At 40.5% G+C, this 20,204-nt stretch overlaps 1 protein-coding gene across 2 annotated transcripts in view; it reads left to right on the top strand.

The window, feature by feature from the left end:
- Nucleotides 1-7,439, top strand: part of DEPTOR (DEP domain containing MTOR interacting protein) — a 74,267-nt gene extending 66,828 nt beyond the window's left edge. For both annotated transcript variants that reach the window (XM_085221619.1, XM_085221618.1), the window contains exon 10: nucleotides 5,941-7,439. In XM_085221619.1, coding sequence (XP_085077745.1) covers nucleotides 5,941-6,069 — 129 coding nt within the window. In that variant the 3' untranslated portion in view covers nucleotides 6,070-7,439. The remainder of the gene's footprint in view (nucleotides 1-5,940) is intronic.
- Nucleotides 7,440-20,204: the final 12,765 nt, after the last annotated feature.

Here is a 20,204-nt window from a genome sequence, read left to right on the forward strand (position 1 = left end):
TTGCTCTGTGGCCTCAGACTTCCCTGGAGTTAATCCTCCTGCCTTAGCGTGCATCTGCCACTGGTTTCATTGGTTCTTAATCCTTAAATAAAGGAAATCTCTTTCTTTGGTGATGTTACCACGTGTTTTGTGTACCAAACCCTGGCTGTGTGCTGGGAGATGATAATACAGTAATTAGCTCAGGGGGTTATTCAAGAAATCCACTGACTCATGACAAGCCTGCGTGTTTTCTGCTTGTAAATAACTGGTTTTCAATGATGAATGCAATAAGTGAAAACAGTGTCACATCTTGTTCCTCTGTGACAAAATAATAGCTTTAGATAGCCTTCACTTTCCCTCGTTTTGCAACTCTTTTATATTTCATATCTAAATCTGATTTAAAACATACATCTTGTTGTCCATTTGCTGCTCAGGAGAATGGACAGCAGGAAGAGATGGGAGCTCCCAGCATCCCTGGTGGAGCTGGGGCAATGCAAGGGAGGGAAAAACACATTTCAGGCATAGCTCTGGCTTCAAAGTGTTGGAAACATGGTTGTCCCCTTCTGCCTTGCTGAAGGCTGAAATGCTGAATTCCAGATGTTGTGTGCTCATGGCAGTGAAGTGCTCCTGCTGAAATCTGTCAGCAAAACAACAAAAGCGAAGGAGGATCTGTTGCCTTTTTAAACAAGTGAAGTAAAGAATATATTTTCTTTTTTACTTAGCTTTTTCCTTTCTGGTTCAGGCAATTTTTGCAATAGCCTTTGGTGTAAAACAGGAATCAGCCAGGAAGGCTTCTATCTTAGGACTGGGTTTCGAGTTATTAAAAGTGACTGAGAAGCATCAAGAGCTTGATTTGATGGGCATCCTGCCTAAGACATCCATATGCTTCTGACCATTGCAAAACGTTGCTCCTTCAGCCACAATTTATTTAAATGCCAGTAATGAACATCACGTCCATTGATGACATGGACTGAGACAAGTACTGAGCTGGGCTCACCTACAGATTGCACATAGTTAATGCATGGCTTTCCCAGTTTTTCCCAAATTATTCTTCTGGAAGATCACAGCAAGTTGCAGAATACCATCATGAAACAATTATAAGCTTGAACTACTCAAATTGGCCAGCTGATCCTGGTCCCTGTAGGATTGGTAGCACAGGAAAAAATAAAGCATTTATTTATAGTTATTGAGGATATCTCTATAACAGAAATTTAAGCTGGCTATTTCTTTAATGGATTTGATTTTAACTTTCTTTAGCAAGAAGAAAAGCACACCCACCTCCGTTGGACTAATTTTTTTCATTCTGAAATAGTTACATTGTAAATTCTGCTATCAATTTTATTCTGTAAAATTGTCAAAATACACTTTTCTTCAGACAGCTCTGAAATAAGTTATATTTAGAAGCTTTTATTTTAGTTCTCAGGAAAATTGCTTAAGAATTTTCCAGGCTTGAAACTAACTCCTACATTTGCTTGAATTCATCATTTGTATTTGATGCTAGTAAAGTTTCAAAAACAACCCTAAACCCAACACGTTTTTCCATGTGTTTTGGGAATGGTTCATCTCAAAGCTATCTGTGTGACACTGGTGTCACCTCAGATCATAAGAAGAAATAAAAGGCAAGCATGTCCTAAGCTATCTGACACTGAAATCAGTGTGCTTACAAATCATGAGCGGAATGTTAAATCTGATAGAACATACAGTTAATGTGACTGTAACCACAGTCTTATCTGACTGATTTGAGATATGCTAACACTCTGACAGTGGACTCTGTGTGGCTGCTACTTGCTTTGCCATTAGTGATTTGCAAATGCTCTCACTGGATCTGTACAGTTAAATGCATTTTTTAGATCTATCCAAAAGAGCTTCACAATCTTCAGCCAAATTTCGAGTTCTTCATGATGTTAGGGACATGGTGTAGTGGGCAATATTGGTAGCAAGTGGACATTTGAAGTAGATGAACTTTTCCATCCTTTATGATTCTATGATCTTTCCTACTGCCCTCTAATTGTACCTAAAATAATAAAGGATTTTGGTAAGGATATTTCTTTAAGCCTAGAAATCAAGGCCTCGCTCCACAAGGACAGATGACCATACTCTGTACCACAAACAGCCCCTGAATATCTGGGGATCTAGGTGACTGCTGGTCTTATGATAACATTCAGTAGCATTTATAAATATTAAGGTCATCCTGTGGCAGATGGTAAGAATTACTGACAGCTATACTATGTTTTTATTGAATAATTTGTTTAACTATTTTGTCCCAGCTTGTATATGTCCATTGGTCCAAGCTTCATGTGTCAGATCCCATTCTCCAAGCTGCTCTCTCAGGTCTCTGACATCCGCCTGCAGCATCTCATGGTTCTTCTCACCTCAGCTTGGCACAACCAAGCGTGGGCTGACAGCCAAAGCATACCATGGAGGGAAGACAGGGAGGGTTGTGCAGCTCTCAATACAGCAGGATTCTCACTCCATACTACCATGCTTAAAAATTATGGTAACAGTAATTATAATTCCTCTTTTCACTATCTTTAGTTTGTTGCTGAATGACATGTCATATCTTTGCTGGCTTCTTTAAGCAGAAAGTTTCTAGATCCTTTCTGGTCAAATTTAAGTCCAAAGCTGAAGTTTTTCTTTTCCTGGAAACATCTAGATTTGGTTCAATCTTCTGTATGAGCCAGTGAAAACACACAGGAAGACAGAGGCATAGGTACCTTTCCTCCTGTCCATACTGCTGGGGGCTGGTGTATGTCAGGGTGGGAAACAGAAATAGGTAACAATAAATGTTTATTAATGTAAAATTTAATTTACAAAAATTAAGTCTTTCAATTTCAATTTTACCTAATTTAACTACTATTGCTTATCTGTTTTTTTGTGTTATTACATCCTGACCAACAAAATGGTTGGAATTTACTCCAGGCTTTGTCATTTCTTGAAGTCTGAGGGATAAAAATGGATGCTTATCTCCTGTCAGGCTCCTTGGAGAGCTATAAGGAAATGAGCAATAAAAGGCTCTTTGAGACTCTTTTAACTTCAGTTTATCATCTATTATAGTTACTGATGTGTGGAAACTGACAGAGAAATTGTACATGTTTGTATTTACAAAGCCCTTAGCAGCTGTAGTTATGAGCTGAGCACTTAGAGCTTTTTGAAATGTGTTTTTAAAAATGCAGCATTAAATCATTGAGATTTCCTAAACTGGCTGGCTGCCTTATGAAAATTCCTGGGATAGTATTGGGTTCCATAGTCAGCTGGACTGGGTATCACTGCTTTTGTATCCCTACCAAGAGAGCAGCACACTGTGCTGTCTTGCTTGGGGCAGGACTTGTGGTAGCTTATGTGCATGAAGCTGTGCTGGATTGCATTTCCCATCCTGGCTGCTGCTCTAGATGGACAGCTAAGATGGGAGAACACAGTGGGCTGAGTTGAAGACACTGCTACCTTCCCTCATCCTTAAAGTGTTCGGGATTATGAAAACCTTTGTCCCTGTCCTGGCTGTAGGACCTAGCAAATGGATCCACATCCCATGAGTGAACTGGAATGGGCAGATTCAGCCCTTGAGAGAAATGATGGCCATGGAGAGAGCTTTCTGTCCCGAGGGTGACTGGCTCTTTATCTCGTGTAATTTTAGGGCAGATGTGCTGTCTTTTACAACTTTTGCCTCCTTTCTACATTTCTCATCTGGCTTGGGTGGACTTTTTTGCATCTAAACCTATCTGTTAAAAATAGTGAAACTACAAGTACAATGCCACTTGGATCCAGTACAAAGGATGGTATGAAGAACACTGTTCTCAGCCCCTACAGCCCACTGCCATACTACTGTTAAGAGCATCCATTAAAACAAACACACTGGGAACGAAGCCATGTCAACTCTTGTCTTTTGCAACTCTTTGGCATTTGGATTGCTGTTCTTTGCAGCAGTGCCCATCCATGTTTATACAGTTTCAGCCCTGGTGTGAGACTCGGGCTGGTCTGAAAGGTCTGCTCCACTGCCAAGAACCTTCCTGAGGGCCCCTGAGTACCCCTCATACGATCCAGAATGCAGATTTATCCATCACACGCCTACATGCCTGCCCCTGGCCAAACACGAGTCCCATGCATTAGGATTCCAGTAACTCGAGAAGTCTGAGAATAGGCAGCAGCAAAACAAATATCAGCCACTCAATTTCCAAAACCTGCATTAAGCCAGAAGAGACAATGTTATTTCTGCAGGTCTGTTTTAAATCAAACAAAATATTGTTTCGGAGCCAGAGCTATAATTCAATAAAACTTGATACAATCTTGGAAGGTCATACCAAAGCATTAGGAAATACTGCTGGGAGCTGAGACACCTATACATATTGCAAGAATTTGCATTTTAAACTAAATAGATGCATCTCAAATGCTAATTGAGGCACCCTGAAGTGGGTGATGGGTTGCCTCTTCAGTCAAAAACCTTAAAATTCAGAAAACTTTGTATGCATGCAAAATCTGAAGTGTTTTCCCAGTGCTGTTTGCAGCTGAAATGGCATGGGAGTGCATAGGAAAGATACAGCCATATTGCCATGGAAGCAATCAAGTGGTAGAACTGACTGCCATACTCTGGTGCTTGTTGAGGCTACCAGGAAGGTGGACTTCATATCTTCAGATCTGCTGAGCAGTTCTGTATTTGATGGAGTGAGGTGCAAAACAGAGGTTTGCCATCCCTTTAGGGGCTGCTGCTGCTGACCCTGTACATAGGCTTAAAGGAGCGGAGAGTAAAAGCATCAGTAGCACTTCAGATGAAACATTTTTGGATTGGCCTTGCTTCCTCTATAATTTTCCTTAAGTGGAACACTGATAACTGCATTCCGTACATTTTGCAGAAATACAAGTTGAATTTCACCACATTAAATCCTTTTTACTTGAGGAGGAAGGTAGCTGATGTTGCACAAAAGTTAAATGAGATGATATGGGAAAGTCTGGCTTAGGGCTAGCATCTAAGGTGGCAGAGATGTTTTCCACCTTTCCCTCACTCATTTCTGTGTTGCATTTCTGCCTAAATATAAAAAGTTAAATTATAAAATATAAGAATTCCTCTAGTGAGATGCTGCTCATGACTTCCTTTATACAGGCTTGAGATCACTTAAGATAATCTTTTAAGGAATGTATTGTTTTCACTGAAACATCAGGATGGTATTATTATTTGCTTTAGGTTCTTTATTTTTATCATTAAAAACACAGATCTAGACTTCACACACTTTTGACCTTTTAAATAAACACTCTGATATTATGATTAGAGCCAGAAAAGGCTCAATGTTTTTGAGGAATAAGTTTGGATATCTTTCTTTTCCTTGATGCCTTTTTTTACAATATTGATATCTGGGGAGGAATATCTCCCGAAATTGACAGTAGCGTTTTAATCCATCTTAGTACTGACTTAATTTTCCATGGTATTATATCCTGGAATTTGGTTCCTTTGGGTTCAGTATGCACTGGTGGAGGATCTGACACCGTCTGGTGACCCAGGCTTTGCCCTGGGCCTGGGATCATGGTGCACGTTTAGTGGTGATTGTCATGAGCTGTCCAAATCATTTCAAACTAGAGATAGCAGCCTGTTTGCAATGGCCAGAGCTGTCTTGTCTGTAGAGGATAGTGTGGGGTGGATGTTCGGTCCTCATAGAGCAGAGTGATTATGTTGTTTGCATAGCACAATATAAATGGCACTGTTATCAGAAAAAAATAAATGATGTAGGACTTCAAAAGCCACAGGATTCAAAGCTGCAGTAATATATATATTAAAAAAAGAAAAAGAAGAAGGAAAACTAATTCATCAAAGTAACTCAAGGGGATACGTTTTTCTTAAGAGTACTGAATAAGACAGCACAAAGAGTTGTGGAGATTTTGCATGCCCAGCAGGGAGTAAGGCTGATGTGTAAGTGTGTAAGTAACCAGACACAGAAAGTACAATATGCAACTTTTGCTGCTTGTCTCTCTCCATAGGTTTGCCAATTTGTTGTCTCTGTCAATGGTCTCAACGTTCTCCATGTGGACTACAGGACAGTGAGCAACCTCATCCTGACAGGCCCGCGAACGATTGTCATGGAAGTGATGGAAGAAATAGAATCCTGAGAAGAAGAGATCTTTACTGGACGTTTTTGTGGGAAAACAGCCAATCACAAGGCAGCATGACACACAGAGGCACCACTTTCTGTGTCCAAGTAGATGATTTTGCTTTTGGGGAAGGGGTTTCTCTTTCATTTAACAATAATAGCCCTGGTTATTATGCTAAGAAGTGAGCGATAGATACCAGCATATTTTCACTAAGGACTTGTCTTTGCTTGTCAAAGACAAAGGAAAGGCCCTTGGGTTGTCTCTCCAGCCAGTCTGCATCCGTCAGAATGGTTTCCCACCTAAGAGGCCATGCAGATTTCCTCACAGTCCACCACTGGATCAGACACTTCAGAAGATGAAAGAGCCACATACATTGTGAGCCAGGATGTCACAGACGGTGTGTGGGACATACTGACGTGGGTAAACATCCTCTGGTCGTGGAGAGCTGGGTGACTGCTGGCTTTATTGCCACTGAACACAAAGGAGCTGTGAATGCATCTCTGTGAAACAAATGTGTTCGTGTTCTGTAGAGGATACTGTGGGGTGATGTTCGGGCCTAATAGAGCAGAGTGATTATTCAAAAAGAAAAACACAACACCATGCAAGTGTGAGAGCATGTGCTACTTTTACAAAGAAAAGCAATCTGGCCTTTGAAAATCAGGCAATTTGTGTAGATGCTGAAGCACAGATGTAGGTACTCAACTACAAAATGTTGATTTTTGTTTGTTTGTTTTCTTTATACAGAAAGGAAAGGTGTCTCAGTCTCATTGTTTGTCACTTTGGAGAATTTTCAGACACTTTTATTCCTAGAAGAAAAATAATATTTAGTGGGGTGAGGTGGGAAGTTCGCTGTGTTAGCATTAGCAATGACACATCCAGGTGCTCCAGTAGAGAAATTACACTTCAAATTGAAGCTGTGTACATCAATGTACATTAAGCTCATTAGCACTTTCAAATCATCAATGTTTTGCAAGCTACAAACTTGCCACAAGTTGCATTTGACACTATTACTAATAAAAAATAGTATTTAACTGACTCATTTTTAAACTGTAGCATTTCTTTGTTGATGAATTTATGGAACAAATCTTTAAAAAAATAATATATAAAAATTCTATGTTCTGCTGAGCGAGGTGACTTCTTAACCCTGTGGTGATTGGACTCCATGGACATTCTTTGACCTTTGAGCTGAATATGTACATCCTTGTCCACACAATTCTGGGTATACATTGCAATCTTTCTCTGCTGTCTAAATTTTGCAATTAAAGCTTGAACTTCTACATGAGTATACCAAAAATCTTTCATCTTGGGCGGGGGAGGAGAGGAAGTATTTTATTTTTCCCCCAAATAATTTTGACATATATTTTATATTAAAAATTGTTCTCACTGAATACATTGCTCCTGCAGTATGTTTTTCACTCACTCAAACACTTCTATGTAATTCTTCATAGGTACAGTAAATCTTCAAAACCACATACGCCTGCAGCTTTGAAGGTAGAAGTCCATGTATTCTTTGTTTCAGATGTAGTACAGCCACGGTTGATTTTTAACCAGGGAAACTCTTCGTATTCCACTAATATGTCCCCTTGCAGGGAGTTATATAAATGAAGCCACTGAGTTGATGCTTACCAGGCTCAAATGTGCTTGGAAGGTCCTTCCAAGTTGTCATTTAGCAGTTGTTTATTCTTAGTGCACACCCAAAACTGTTGTACACATTATGTAACCCTTATCAGATTATATTATACGGTTCATCTAAAATAAATAGTTCAGCACATCACGTTACATGAGATCGTAACAGCTGTCTACCAAGAAATGGTTGAGAAAGGTACTTTGTCCCAGAAAAACACCAGCATGCTACAGGTTTTTGGTTTTGCGAATCCAGTAGTGCTTCCCCAAATACTTTTATTTTCTCTTTTTCCTGCGTTGTTTTGGTGGCTTGGTTGGAATACTCTTTGTACCTCTCTGAAACGTAAATCCTACAAGTTAGGCTAGGTTAAATATTAAAACATGAACGATTTTCTTGGCAAAATATTACTAATTCTCTCTAATACAATCGTGAATTCTCCTGTCTTATATCTCTTGCCTTACTTAATATTCTGCTGCAAGTTCCCCGTAGCTTACAGATAATTAAGAAACTGGGTCAGAATTTAGCTTAATAATGCATTACGGAGTACACTTTCAACTTCAGTAAAGAGTGGCAATGGGGGCAGGGAGAAATCTCTGCATATCATTGTATTGCAGATTGGATATGGCGTTTTCATTTGCAAGACACATTAGTCTCTACCACAATCTGAGCACCATTACTTGCCTGCTGTTTAATGGGAATTTTCATATTGTGTTCTCAGCTTGATTAGCAATCTAGGATTTAATTTGTTTTTTCCCTCTTCAGTATGACAAAGGTATTCAAATTATCTGTGCAATGAAATGTTGTGTTTTGTAAAAAAAAAAAAAAAAAAAAAAAAGAAAAGAAAAGAAAAGAAAAAAGGATGCAAAGTTAGTTATTGAATGGTGAAATGTATCATTTTCAATTAAACTGCAGTTTGTCTACACCCAGTGATACACACCCTGCAAGACATTCCATAGCAGCCAGCACCAAATTCTGATGCATTTCAGAGGGCACAGTTTTGCAAATAATAGAAAATCATGTTCCCTGCAAAGGACATGTGGAAATTTAAGTATTCACAGACGTAAGGAATTTCAAGACATGACCATGAATATAACCAAGAAGTCAGGAAAAAAAAGAAGAAACGGCAACAACATGAACAAAAATAAATAAATAAATCCGATTTTAACAGAATAGCTTTATTTAGAAGATTTTAGTAAGACTTGCTTTCATATTTGTAGCTACAATGGATTTTGTGAGATCTTTTAATAAATCTCTGTGCTTTAATAACATAGATTAGTGCCACTCCTCTGCACATGCACATTTGTAATTCATTTATGGAACATCTTCAAGCAGTATAACAGTTAATTAAGTTCAATAAGTGTTTAAACTAATTGGAGCATTAACTCTATGCCATATTTCTCCTTTTTTGCTACAAGATGGATAATTTTGATTACCTTCATCTAGATCGAATGCCATGTGTGTACTGTTGGACACAACCTGTCCCACTGTAGGCACTGAACTCATGAAAAAATGCATTAATCAACTTCAGGTGTATTCAGGTGAGTGTGATTGCATGCTTTAAAGTCTGCACAGAAACCGAAAATAGAATTGTCAGCACTGAGGTGACATAGTGGTGCCATCTGCAATACCAGTGGACTTGTCCTGCTGCCCTCTGTTATAAGATTACATCCAGAAGGAGGTTTGAGAGGAAAAAGCCATCCTGTAGGAATATTTCTCTTCATGCGTTCTTCCTTCTGTGGTTAGTCTTCACTAATTACCACAGTGCTAGGGATGTGTCAAACAACTGCCCCGCAATGAATGGCTTAATGGTTGGCACCCATGAAAACATTGCCAGAGGACAGCTGGAGAAAAACACAGGTCCAGAGCTGAGTTTGGAGGAGTGGGCAGACTGCTTTGAGCCCCTTGGCTGTAGTTCCAAAGAGTGGTCCCTATGCTGATCTGATTTGCTGACACAGACATTGCCAAGGAGAGTATATGGGGGAGCAGGAAAGAAAGGAATGAGTGAGTGACTGCTTTCTTCATCTACACTGACTGCTACATGTGCATGGAGGTTTCTTTTTCTCTGTGGATGAAAATAGGATAGTCAGATTATGGGGAAAGGCTCTCATAATTGCAGATAAAACTGGAAATTGAACACTAATTTTTAAAAATAATTTTGCTAAGTATTCCGAATTTAGAGATAGGAAAAGATGAGGTAATACGGTTTGCCAAAATGTTTGGCTAATCTAAGACAGAGTGGGAAAACAATTGTTGCCAGTATGAGTATTTTCTTCCCAGTGTATAATTAAAACTTGTCTAAGTGAAAAAGCATGTGTACGTCACATGTACAAGTACAGCCAGACCACACTACCCTTCAAAGTGAGAGAACTTCCAACCTTCTACAATTAAACAGTCACAAAAGATTTCCATCAATCGTACTTCTTGATTTATTGATTGTTTGTCTTCCTTCATCTGGTGAGCAATTTGGTCTGTATTTCTTACTTAGACATCTTCCTTATGAAAAAGTAACTGCCAATGTAATAATTCCTTTAGTGTATGCAAACAGCAGATAAAGATATCGTTGCCATTACAGAGACCATTACATTTCTCTATGAACTTGTATGGAAATAAATATTTACACATTTATTTTTAAACTGAACCATTGCTGCAAGAAAGAATCTATCAGTGTCAGAGAGTCGACGATACAATGACTTTATGCCACAGAGACACTCTCTGGTGTATCTGCACTCAGTTTTTATACTTGCAATTCCTCACCAGAATTCACAAAGTATTCAGAAGGGAGCAGCTGTAGCTGTCAAACTGAACGCCGTGAGAAAAATGTTGTTCTGCAGTCAGATATCTGTGCACACATTGTCCATGGGGACTGTGCATTGCATTTCCAGCACTGCTGGAACTCCAGTTGCCCAAGCACACACTTACACAATTAAATACTTGGCTCCAAGAGCATGCATTGCAAGCAGGCACTGTATGCTAGGTGCACAAATGGACACAAGTTGTCCCCTGTGGAGAAATGCTGCCAGCACACCCAGCTCTACCATCCCGCAGTGCTGTAGCTCTCACTGGACAAACAGCACACAGTCACCTCCTGGTTTTTGTGTTATCTTGCCAGGCAATCACTGTCACTTCTCTACTGAATATGTGAATATTATGAATATTCATGTCTGCAGATTCATGCATGTCGCTGATGCAAAGAACACCACAAGGCTGCCTTGCTTCTGCCAGTGATGGATGGACGTAATTAATTTTCTCTCCTTTTCTTCCACTTCTTCTGCCACATGGCCAAAATGGTAATGCTTTCTGTCCCAGCTTAAAAATGGACTCCTGAAGGTGCAGACAGCCCTGCTTTCTTTGTCTCCTCATCCCATGTATGAGCTAATAAAGCCACTTTGCTCCTCTCCTCTGAAAATCTCCTTTGCAAAAAAAGTGAAGGGAAATGTTTCTTTTTCCTCCTTACTTTTCCAGTGACATTTGCAACTGACAGAACGCATGCTTTCCTGTTTGTAGCCAAGCATAACTCAGGGCTGAATAGATCTTACCTGCTCTTCTTTGGGAAACCTCCATTGCGTTTCCCTGGGAAAATTTTAACTGAGCAAAAGCTGCAATGTGGTGTTGTTTAATCAATGGATATACAGATAGTATAGATATATATCCAGAAGCTTAGCTAATAGAATTTATATTGGAGAAATAAGAGAAAGTCACTCACCCTGTCCTGGGCTCACAAGATGAACTCCTGATGGAGCGGATCTCCAGAGAGATCCTTCCTCACTGGCAGTCAGCTCTTAAATGGGTCTAGGAGAGGTGCAGCCAGGCTCCACCCCTTCCTGCAGCACAGGTGATTTGCCTTCACCTGTGCTCCCGTGGCTGACTCATTGCTCGCCTCAGGTGATCAATCAAAGGTTCAGGCCGTGATTCAGCAGCCCTATACAGGTGCCCATTGCAAGACTGCAGCTGGAAAAGACACTGTGCACACCAACTGTTGTTTTTGCATAATGCTAACTTAACAAGTTTTAAAATTATTGCTAGTGGTTTTAAATTGAAAGTGAAAGGAATACAGAATTTAGAAGAGCATCCATCAGAGTGCTGGAAACTGCCCTGCTGTGTTCCTTAACAGCATCACAGAGCAGAAAAATATTGTAGTTTTATGGCTAAATTTACAGTTTACATTCTTAACCCTGTGTTTCAAATAAACAGAATTATAATTATTATTTTTTTTTTAATTTAGAAAAATTCAGGCATAAAATGCATACAGTAGATAAGAACGTAGTGAAGATGCCTGTTTGTGAAATACATGGTTGGAATTTAAAAAGCCACCCAAGACAAAACATCTCCTTCCAAAAGAAAATTTCATTTACATTGTTTAATATGACTTATTTTCCCAAGAGTTTCAATTTCTATATCTCACTTTAAAAAAATTCATACATAAATTTATACATATAGAAATTCTGCATTTTTTTTTACTGAAAATTAATACTCAGAGAAGTGGGGCTGACAAAACAACCATGTCTTCAATGGAATATGGTTATGGAGCTAAATAGAGACCTTCAGTTTTATTAGCAAAGCCTAGGAAATATGAAGTGAGTTCACTTGGGAGAAGTGCTTAGCAGTTTGCAAGATCAGGAATCCATTTAATTGTGTTCTTAAAATGCCCTTATATCCATGCTTTACCAACAAAGTATTCCTGGAAGCAAGATAGCATTGTTTTAAAACTCTTTTAAATATTGCACATGGAACTCATTGCATTTGTGGGATAACTTGGAAAGGAAGAAACGTGAAAGTCTTTAAGATCTTGATGTTACATTTTCCTGTTGCTTGTTTTTTTTTTTTTAGGAATTGGCCTGAATCTGTGGTAGGCAACCCTGCCCATGGAGGGGGGTTGAAGCTCAAGGATCCTTAAGGTCCCTTCCAACCTAAGCTGTTCTATGATTCTATGAGAGCATTCATTGTCAGCTCAGCTGCTTTTTGAGGGTAGCTTAACGCACACTTCTAGATGTGTGTGTGCTTTGTTTACTTTTTCTGAGTCAAAAAGACAGTGTTGAAAATTTTAAAAACTTAATAATTTATTTTCCATCGCACTCCAGCAGCCAAATAGTCCGTTGCAAAATAGACTTTAAGGAAGCCTTTACAAAAGTAATGCTTATACTTCATGATAAAATCTGCATTACACTTGAAAGAAGTGTACTGGGCTATCCTCTTTAATATTTGATTTTCATGATAAAATCCACATCACACTTTTCAAAAATATGTTTCATTACCTTCTGTGCATGTATCTATACAATAGCCCAGCATGAGAAGGACGAAGAGCTATTGGAGTGGGTCCAGGGGAGGGGCACAAGGACGATCAAAGGGCTGGAGCATCTCTCCTGTGAAGAAAGGCTGACAGAGTTAGGCTTGTTAAGTTTGGAGAAGGCTTTAGGGAGACCTCATTGTGGCCTTCCAGCACTTAAAGGGAGCTTATAAATACTTTCTACGGAGTCTGATAGTGATAGGAAAAGAGGGAGTGGTTTTAAACTAAAAGACAGGAGATTTAGATTAGATATTATTAGGAAATTCTTTACTCAGAGGGTGGTGAGGCTCTTGCACAGGCTATCCAGAGAAGCTGAAGAGGCTCCATCCCTGGACACACTCAAGGCTGGATGGGATCCTGGGCAGCCTGAGCAGGTGGGTGTCAGCCCTGCCCATGGCAGGGGGATGAAACTTTATGGTTTTCCAACTCAAGCTATTCTATGATTCTATGAAGGGCAAATTGTCCGTATTTTAAAGGTTAGTTGATGATACTTCCTTTCCAGTAGTTATAATGATTAAATCCTAGAAATGAACTTATAACTGCACAGATAAGCTTTGGCATGGAGTTTAATGCACTGTTCAGTCCCCTGATCTGCAGATAATCTATCTGAAAAAGCACTGCAGCAGTGTGGTGGCATCTACTTGTATTTACTTCATTGGAATCTGAACTCAGGAACTAGGGGCTCAGTTCAGTTGCATACATGTAAATAGCAAATAACACTGAAGATGCTTTTGGTGTATTTGAAAGGATCCTATGAGGCAGAGAGGACCTACGAGAAAAGCCATGCTTCTCAAAATCTTTTCTAGAGACTAAGTCCATGTGGGTGACTTAAAAACTTCAAGTGGCATGAGACCACTGAGTGTGAACAACTGAAAGAATCACATCCCTAGTAACAACCTCTTAATATCAGCTAATCCAACTGTCTTACTGCTGGCAGTTTTGCTGGAGTTACCCAGCTGGATATTCATTCAGTGCTGACGATGGAAAAGAACTTCCTGGCCACCCAGCCAATTCTCTGGGAAGTTGTTGCACAATTGTATCATGCAGGGATGATGATGATGGTGATGATGTGCTATTACTAAGTGTCCAGTGTCTTCTTTTCCTCTTCTCTTACACCTTTTGTCAAGCTGTGGAGTACCCTCCCACCCACGTATTACTTACTTTTTGAGTTGCCTGTAGCCTGTCAAGAAGACTGGAGCCATTTCTCAGCTGACCTGTAGTCTGCATATAAATGTACAAATCATCACACATAATTACTCTCAGCATGCTTCAGCAGACTCTTCCTGCTTTGTGGCTGTTACTGTTCTTAATTGTCCTGAAAAAAAAATCATTCCACTCAGAGTCCCAGCTAGGCAGCATCCTGCTGCTGTTAGAGAGACAAAAAGAAGGAACTGGCACCTACTGCAACAAGATGAGACCAGGGGGAGAAGCAGTTGTGTGACCAATAAACCTGCATTTTGTTCCACTGCTTGCGATTACGGCTGGTATTGTGGCTCTCGGGTGCCCTGAGGTACTTACATATGCCCCATACGCTTCAGTGATTGCTGTCCCTGTGTCACAGTCAGTCAAATACCTGAGGATGTGACTGCTTAGTCTTTGGCACAAGGGGAGCTTCTGGTGACCCCCTGTAACAAAAGGGGCACAGAGGTAGTGACCAAAATTGCATAATGAATTTAAACTTAAATTTATAGACAACTTGGGAGAGGACATAAAAAAAACCCAACAAACCAGCCCATTAAAAGTACCTGCTAAGCTGCAGAGGTGTTCAGAGGACCACCACTAAAGATACCGCCTGTAGTTACTCAGAGCTGTGTGTATGTCTTACCAGCTTCCTTAGAGATCCTCGTGTTCAGTGGGTTTTTCAAATGGCAGCAAAGCCACAGCCTCCTCATTCCCACATCTGTTGTTCTCTGAGTGTCACCAGATAAATTCCTAGATCCACAGGAGGTCAAAACCCTACATAGCTGCCTGAATACAAAAAAGTCATCCCAGAATTCTGCAGAGGAGCAGAGCTGGAACTTACTCTGCCATGCCCTTAATCAGTCCATGGCCCACTGGAGTAATCTTTGCTCCATTGACTCCAGGTAGATATCAGGGCCTCTTCTGCTTCCTTTTGTGCAGAAAGGCAGCTCTCACCCATATTGACTGCAACCCTCAGGCTCTGTAGCTGTTGCAAAATATTACTTTTTCTGTACTTTAAGTCTTCTGTAGCCATAAAGTTGTTATTTGCAAGCCCACATGCTCAGTTTAGGCAGACTTTTATCCTGCTTCATCAGACACCTGTCACAGATAATCAACCTGCATCCTCAGCTTGGTAGCCCTCTCAGAGTTCCTCTCCCTTCCAGTCTTCTCAAGTGAGTAGCTCCCTTTGGGCAAGAACCAGTGCTGAGCCCTGCAGCTGTCAGAAGAGCTCACTGAGATCTGGATTCAGCCCTGGTGTTGTGCAATGTAGGTAATGCCATGCAATGATTGTGATGCTCAGCCAGATTAAGGCCCAAAGCCATAGAGTCCATAGGGACTCTTCTGTGGTCACATGCAAAACAGCAGCATGCTAACTGCAGGGCTGGATTAATACCCCACATTCCTGCACATTGCTGAATCATCAGACTTTTCCAAGGAATACACTGCAGCTGAATCCTGGATGTTGCTGGGGTTCACATTATATTTTTTTTTAGGAAAATAACCTAAATAAATAAGGAGGTATGCCAGTTCAGTACCTTTTGAATCACAGAATCATAGAATCATAGAATCACAAGGTTAGAAGCAACCTGCAAGATCATCCAGATCAACTGTCCACCCACTACCATGGCTACCACATCACTAAACCGTATCTCATAGCTCCTCATCCAGACAACTCTTGAACACTGCCAGGGATGGCGACTCCACCACCTCCCTGGGCAGCCATTCCAGTGCCTGACCATTCTCAGAGAGAAAAAGTTTTTCCTTATGTCTAACCTAAACCTCCTCTGGTAAAACTTGTGGCCATTTCCTTGGGTCCTGTTTGTTGTCTGGGAGAAGATGCCAAACCTCTCCTCATCACAACAATTGAATGGAGGTGCTAGCTGACAACTGGCTGAGGCAGCACATGAACAGAGAGCCAGCAGTCTGCCCAGGTGGCCAAGAAGGCCAGTGGCATCCTGGCTTGTATCAGAAATAGTGCAGCCAGCAGGAGCAGGGAGGTGATCAACCCTCTGTACTCATCACTGGTGATGCTGCACCTTGAGTGCTGTGTTCAGTGTTGGCCCCCCGCTACAAGAAAGGCATTGAGGCCCTGGAGTGTGTCCAGAGAAGAGCAGCAAAGCTGGGGAAGATCTGCAGCACAAGTCTTATGGGGAGTGGCTGAGGGAACTGGGATTGTTTAGTCTGGAGGAGGCTCAGGGGAGACCTTATTGCTCACTACAACTGTCTGAAAAAAGATTGTTGTGAGCTGGGGATTGGCCTATTCTCACGTTAACTAAAAATAAGATGAGAGGGAATGGCCTCAGTTTGTACCAGGAGAGGTTCAGGTTGGATTCTAGGAAAAATTTCTCCTCAGAAAGAGTGGTGAAGTGTTGGAACAGGCTGCCCAGGGAAATATTGGAGTCACTGTCCCTGGAGGTGTACAAGACAATAGATATGGCACTGAGGGATGTTTAGTCAGCATGGTAGTTGGACTTGGTGATCTTAGTGGCCTTTTCCAGCCTTAACAATTCTATTATTACAATTCTATGAATTAGAACGAATGTAAATATGGGTTTTTCTCATGTAAAAATTACAAATTATGAAGATTTCAGATGCGCAATTTTACATCCATCAGTAATTTTAATTTTAAAATTGACATCAGTCACATATAGAGAGCCAGGTAAATCTTAGATGGTAAATAGTCAAGTGAAGAAAATTAATGGTCGTTTAACAAATAGTGTTGAACTCTTTGAGGATGCAGTTGAGCAAATGACAGTAATGAATACTCATGTTTATGGAGAGATTCCAATTTGTTTACCTAGTTGAGAATTGCATTAACTGTACAAAAATGACACTTGAATGTAAGAGAAAAACAAAATTACAATCTATTTATTAGCAGAAAGACAAATATTTAGGAAATTATTTTATAAATCTGAACCAGACTTGCCCACGAATGTGGCCTTAGTAAGAAGCAAAATTCAGTGTTAAGAGCACAGCTTTGACCACAGTGATTCTCTACATCACTCTTGGAAAAAAATGATGACCAAAAAGCAAGTGGGTGCTCATTGTGCCTATTGCCAATACAGAATTTGACTGTTCTATTAAAGCCCCAGCCTTGTTCAGGCTCTTATTTTAAAGCATTATTTTAAATGTGACACATGAAGCTTTGAGCTAGTACTGCGAACGCAGAAACAAAGCAGTGCATGCTCATGGTGTTCATTTGCTTGCTCCTCAATTCAGAAAAATTTATATACCATGAAATATTTTGAAAGTTTTATGAGGAACATTTTTGAAAAAGAACAGAATGTACAGAGCAATCTGAACTTATCTGCCCTGCCTTCTGCTTGTAATACTTTCTGAACGTGGCAAAAGGCCAGGGGTGGAACTTCTTTACAAAGATAAAATGTATGAAAATTGTAGCACACTGAAGAAACAAAGTTCTTTACTTTTTCGTTTTTTTTTTTTTCTTTCTTTCTTTTTTGATTTCTTTTATACTGAGGGGAAGAGCAGAACATGATTTGATGAATTAAATCTTTGTAATTCACAGGTGATTTCAGTAAGAAAATGAATTGACACTGCTTGTTCCTCTTCTCCCAACGTAGTACAGAAAGAGCTAATTGACAGACATGCATGTAGAGGGCTCTATGTGAACTGGTAGAGAAGTGCTCGGGGAAGCAGCCATCTGTGAGAAGCTTACCGAATTTCACAAATGCTCATGATTTTAACTGAATTCTTTCAGATTCCAAGTTGCATTTATCATTAAATGGATTCAAATCACCTTCGTAGATTCCTATGGTTTGCATAGCTTACATCAAATTCTGTTTGAAGATCTGGCCAAAGAACAATGGTCCTACTATGGAGCTTCTCAGCGAGGCTCTGCAGGCTGCAGTTGGAGCAGTAAAGGAAGGTGGGGACAATAGAGGGAAAGCTGAGCTTTCACAATATTAATGCCAGCCAGAGCCTAAGCTGACTCTCCTTAAGAGGTGGAGATCAGTCATTTTTAAATGCTACTTGTGTGGGATAAGATACTGGGAGGAGAGATATTCACCTGGCTTGTGCTGGGAAGAATAATTGAACAAGATAGAATAGGATCATGATGCACCTTTAACTGCTGTCTAATTGCCTAGATCGCTAATTCTCTGTGTTCTAGATCTCTTACACACACTAATATTAGATCTAACAAATCAATGTATGCAAAAGCAATAGTGCCAACACACTTGTTGTTACAAGAACTTCAATTCTTATTCTGTATATGCTGCGTGCTCAAAGCACTCAGAGCACCAGGTTTAAAAACTGACTCTCCACACCAAACCTTCACAATATTTAAAAGATGGCAGACAATCCAAACAGCAGTAGCTCCTTTTTGTGTGCTGAAGTGTTATTACTATCAACACTGCGAGATGCCCAGCAGCCTGAAGCAGGGCTTAGGCTCCAGGTGCAGCAGCTAGGAAATTTAGAGGCATTTTCCCCCAAATTCTTCTTCAAAGACAACAGGAGAACAATGTAGCCTATTCTTTCTTCTCTCATTACCTTCCATTCTGCATTGAGTGGCAAAGATGAAGTGGTGACTTGTTCTAGCACAGTAGCACTGTATTATATTGTGCACCGCGTTTCACTGGAACAGCAGTAACCCAACTGCATGTACCAGTCCTGCAGCGTGTCCTGGGGTGCCGAGGGGTTACAATGGGAGCAGGGCAAGATGAATCTTGTGCTCCTGATGAAGCTGTCTGAGGAGGCCTATGCTAATCTGCAAGGAAAAAATACTTTTAAATAAAGCTAACAACAGCTACTACCGTGCCAGGGCCTCCAAAACTATAATAAACATTTTGCTCTTCAAGGCTTTAGTTGTTGCAAATGGACTTACCTTAAGCACTGTTAATTTAAACAGTGCCCAGGACAAGTTTTTTTTTCCATGAACCATAATTTAAAGAATGTTACTGTGGGCAGTGCCAGTATTACAAGAATGTTTAAATTAGAATTTATGAAAGATGGCATCAGTAAATTAAAGATTGCTACAGGCCCCTGGACAATGGATAATCTAATGGAAACAGCAAAAAGAAAAGAGATTACACGCTGAGTATTTTGTCAAAGAATCTGAAATGAAAAGCCAGTCACCACAGTTAAATAAGCAAAAGCTGGAAAATGGAGCTGCAGCATGCATGGTGTGTGGTTGAACATCCTATTTGCATGGGAGTTTTGTGAAGTACGTGGACTGAGGAGATGCTCACTTTATCTAGCACATGATTCAGATGCTGCAGACGTGCACAAGTGCAGCAAATGTAGCCTCTGAGTGTTCAGGGTGAGGGAAAAGCAAAACTAACCTCAGAAGTTTCAAGATGCTATCAGCTGTTTGTGGTCTGAAACTACTGCCTCTCTTTATTTTTTCAGCTTTCACATTTTTTGTCAATGCCTCGTAATACTTTAAGTCAAAAAATCAAATGCTTTGGAGCACAATCACTCCTGGCTATTTGTCTAAGACTAGTAACAGAAGCATGCTTTCCTCCTGTGTAGCATCCAGTTGTTTTTGTCTTTGTATTGAAGGCACTTAGACCACATTTAAAGAGAAGTGTCTCAGCACTTCTTAGGTGCCTATGCAACACAGAGTCAGCTCTGCTAGCAAAACCAAAACTGCACCTCCCTGGCTTTATCTCAACAGTCTTGGCAAATCCTGAGCCAGCAAATGGCTACGGCAGCCGTGGGAGGGCTCGTTGCCAACTGTCACACAGATCCTTGCAGTGCAGATCCCACTCAGCGATGTTGCAGTAACCCTGAGCAGCACCACAGCCCATCCGTCCCATGGTGCCTGCTTCCAGGAAGGAAAGCTGCCCTGGCTCTTCTCATCAGCACTACAGAGATCTGTACTCATCCAGGGAGAGGTGAGGGCTAGTTGGCTTTGGAAGCTGCTTGTTAAACAGGGCACAGCTTACACAGCCAGATTCCATCCCCACTGATCAAAAGATGAATAGGCCTGAAGAGCTTTGCAATGATTTTTTGCTTTTTTTTTTTTTTTTTTTTTAATTGAAGCTTCTTCCACTGAGAGGAGTCATTCCACAAATTGCCTTGGGCTGAGTGGAGCCCTTTTGC

This window comes from Meleagris gallopavo, chromosome 3 (assembly GCF_905368555.1).
Source record: "Meleagris gallopavo chromosome 3, MGAL_WU_HG_1.1, whole genome shotgun sequence".
NCBI lineage: Eukaryota > Metazoa > Chordata > Aves > Galliformes > Phasianidae > Meleagris > Meleagris gallopavo.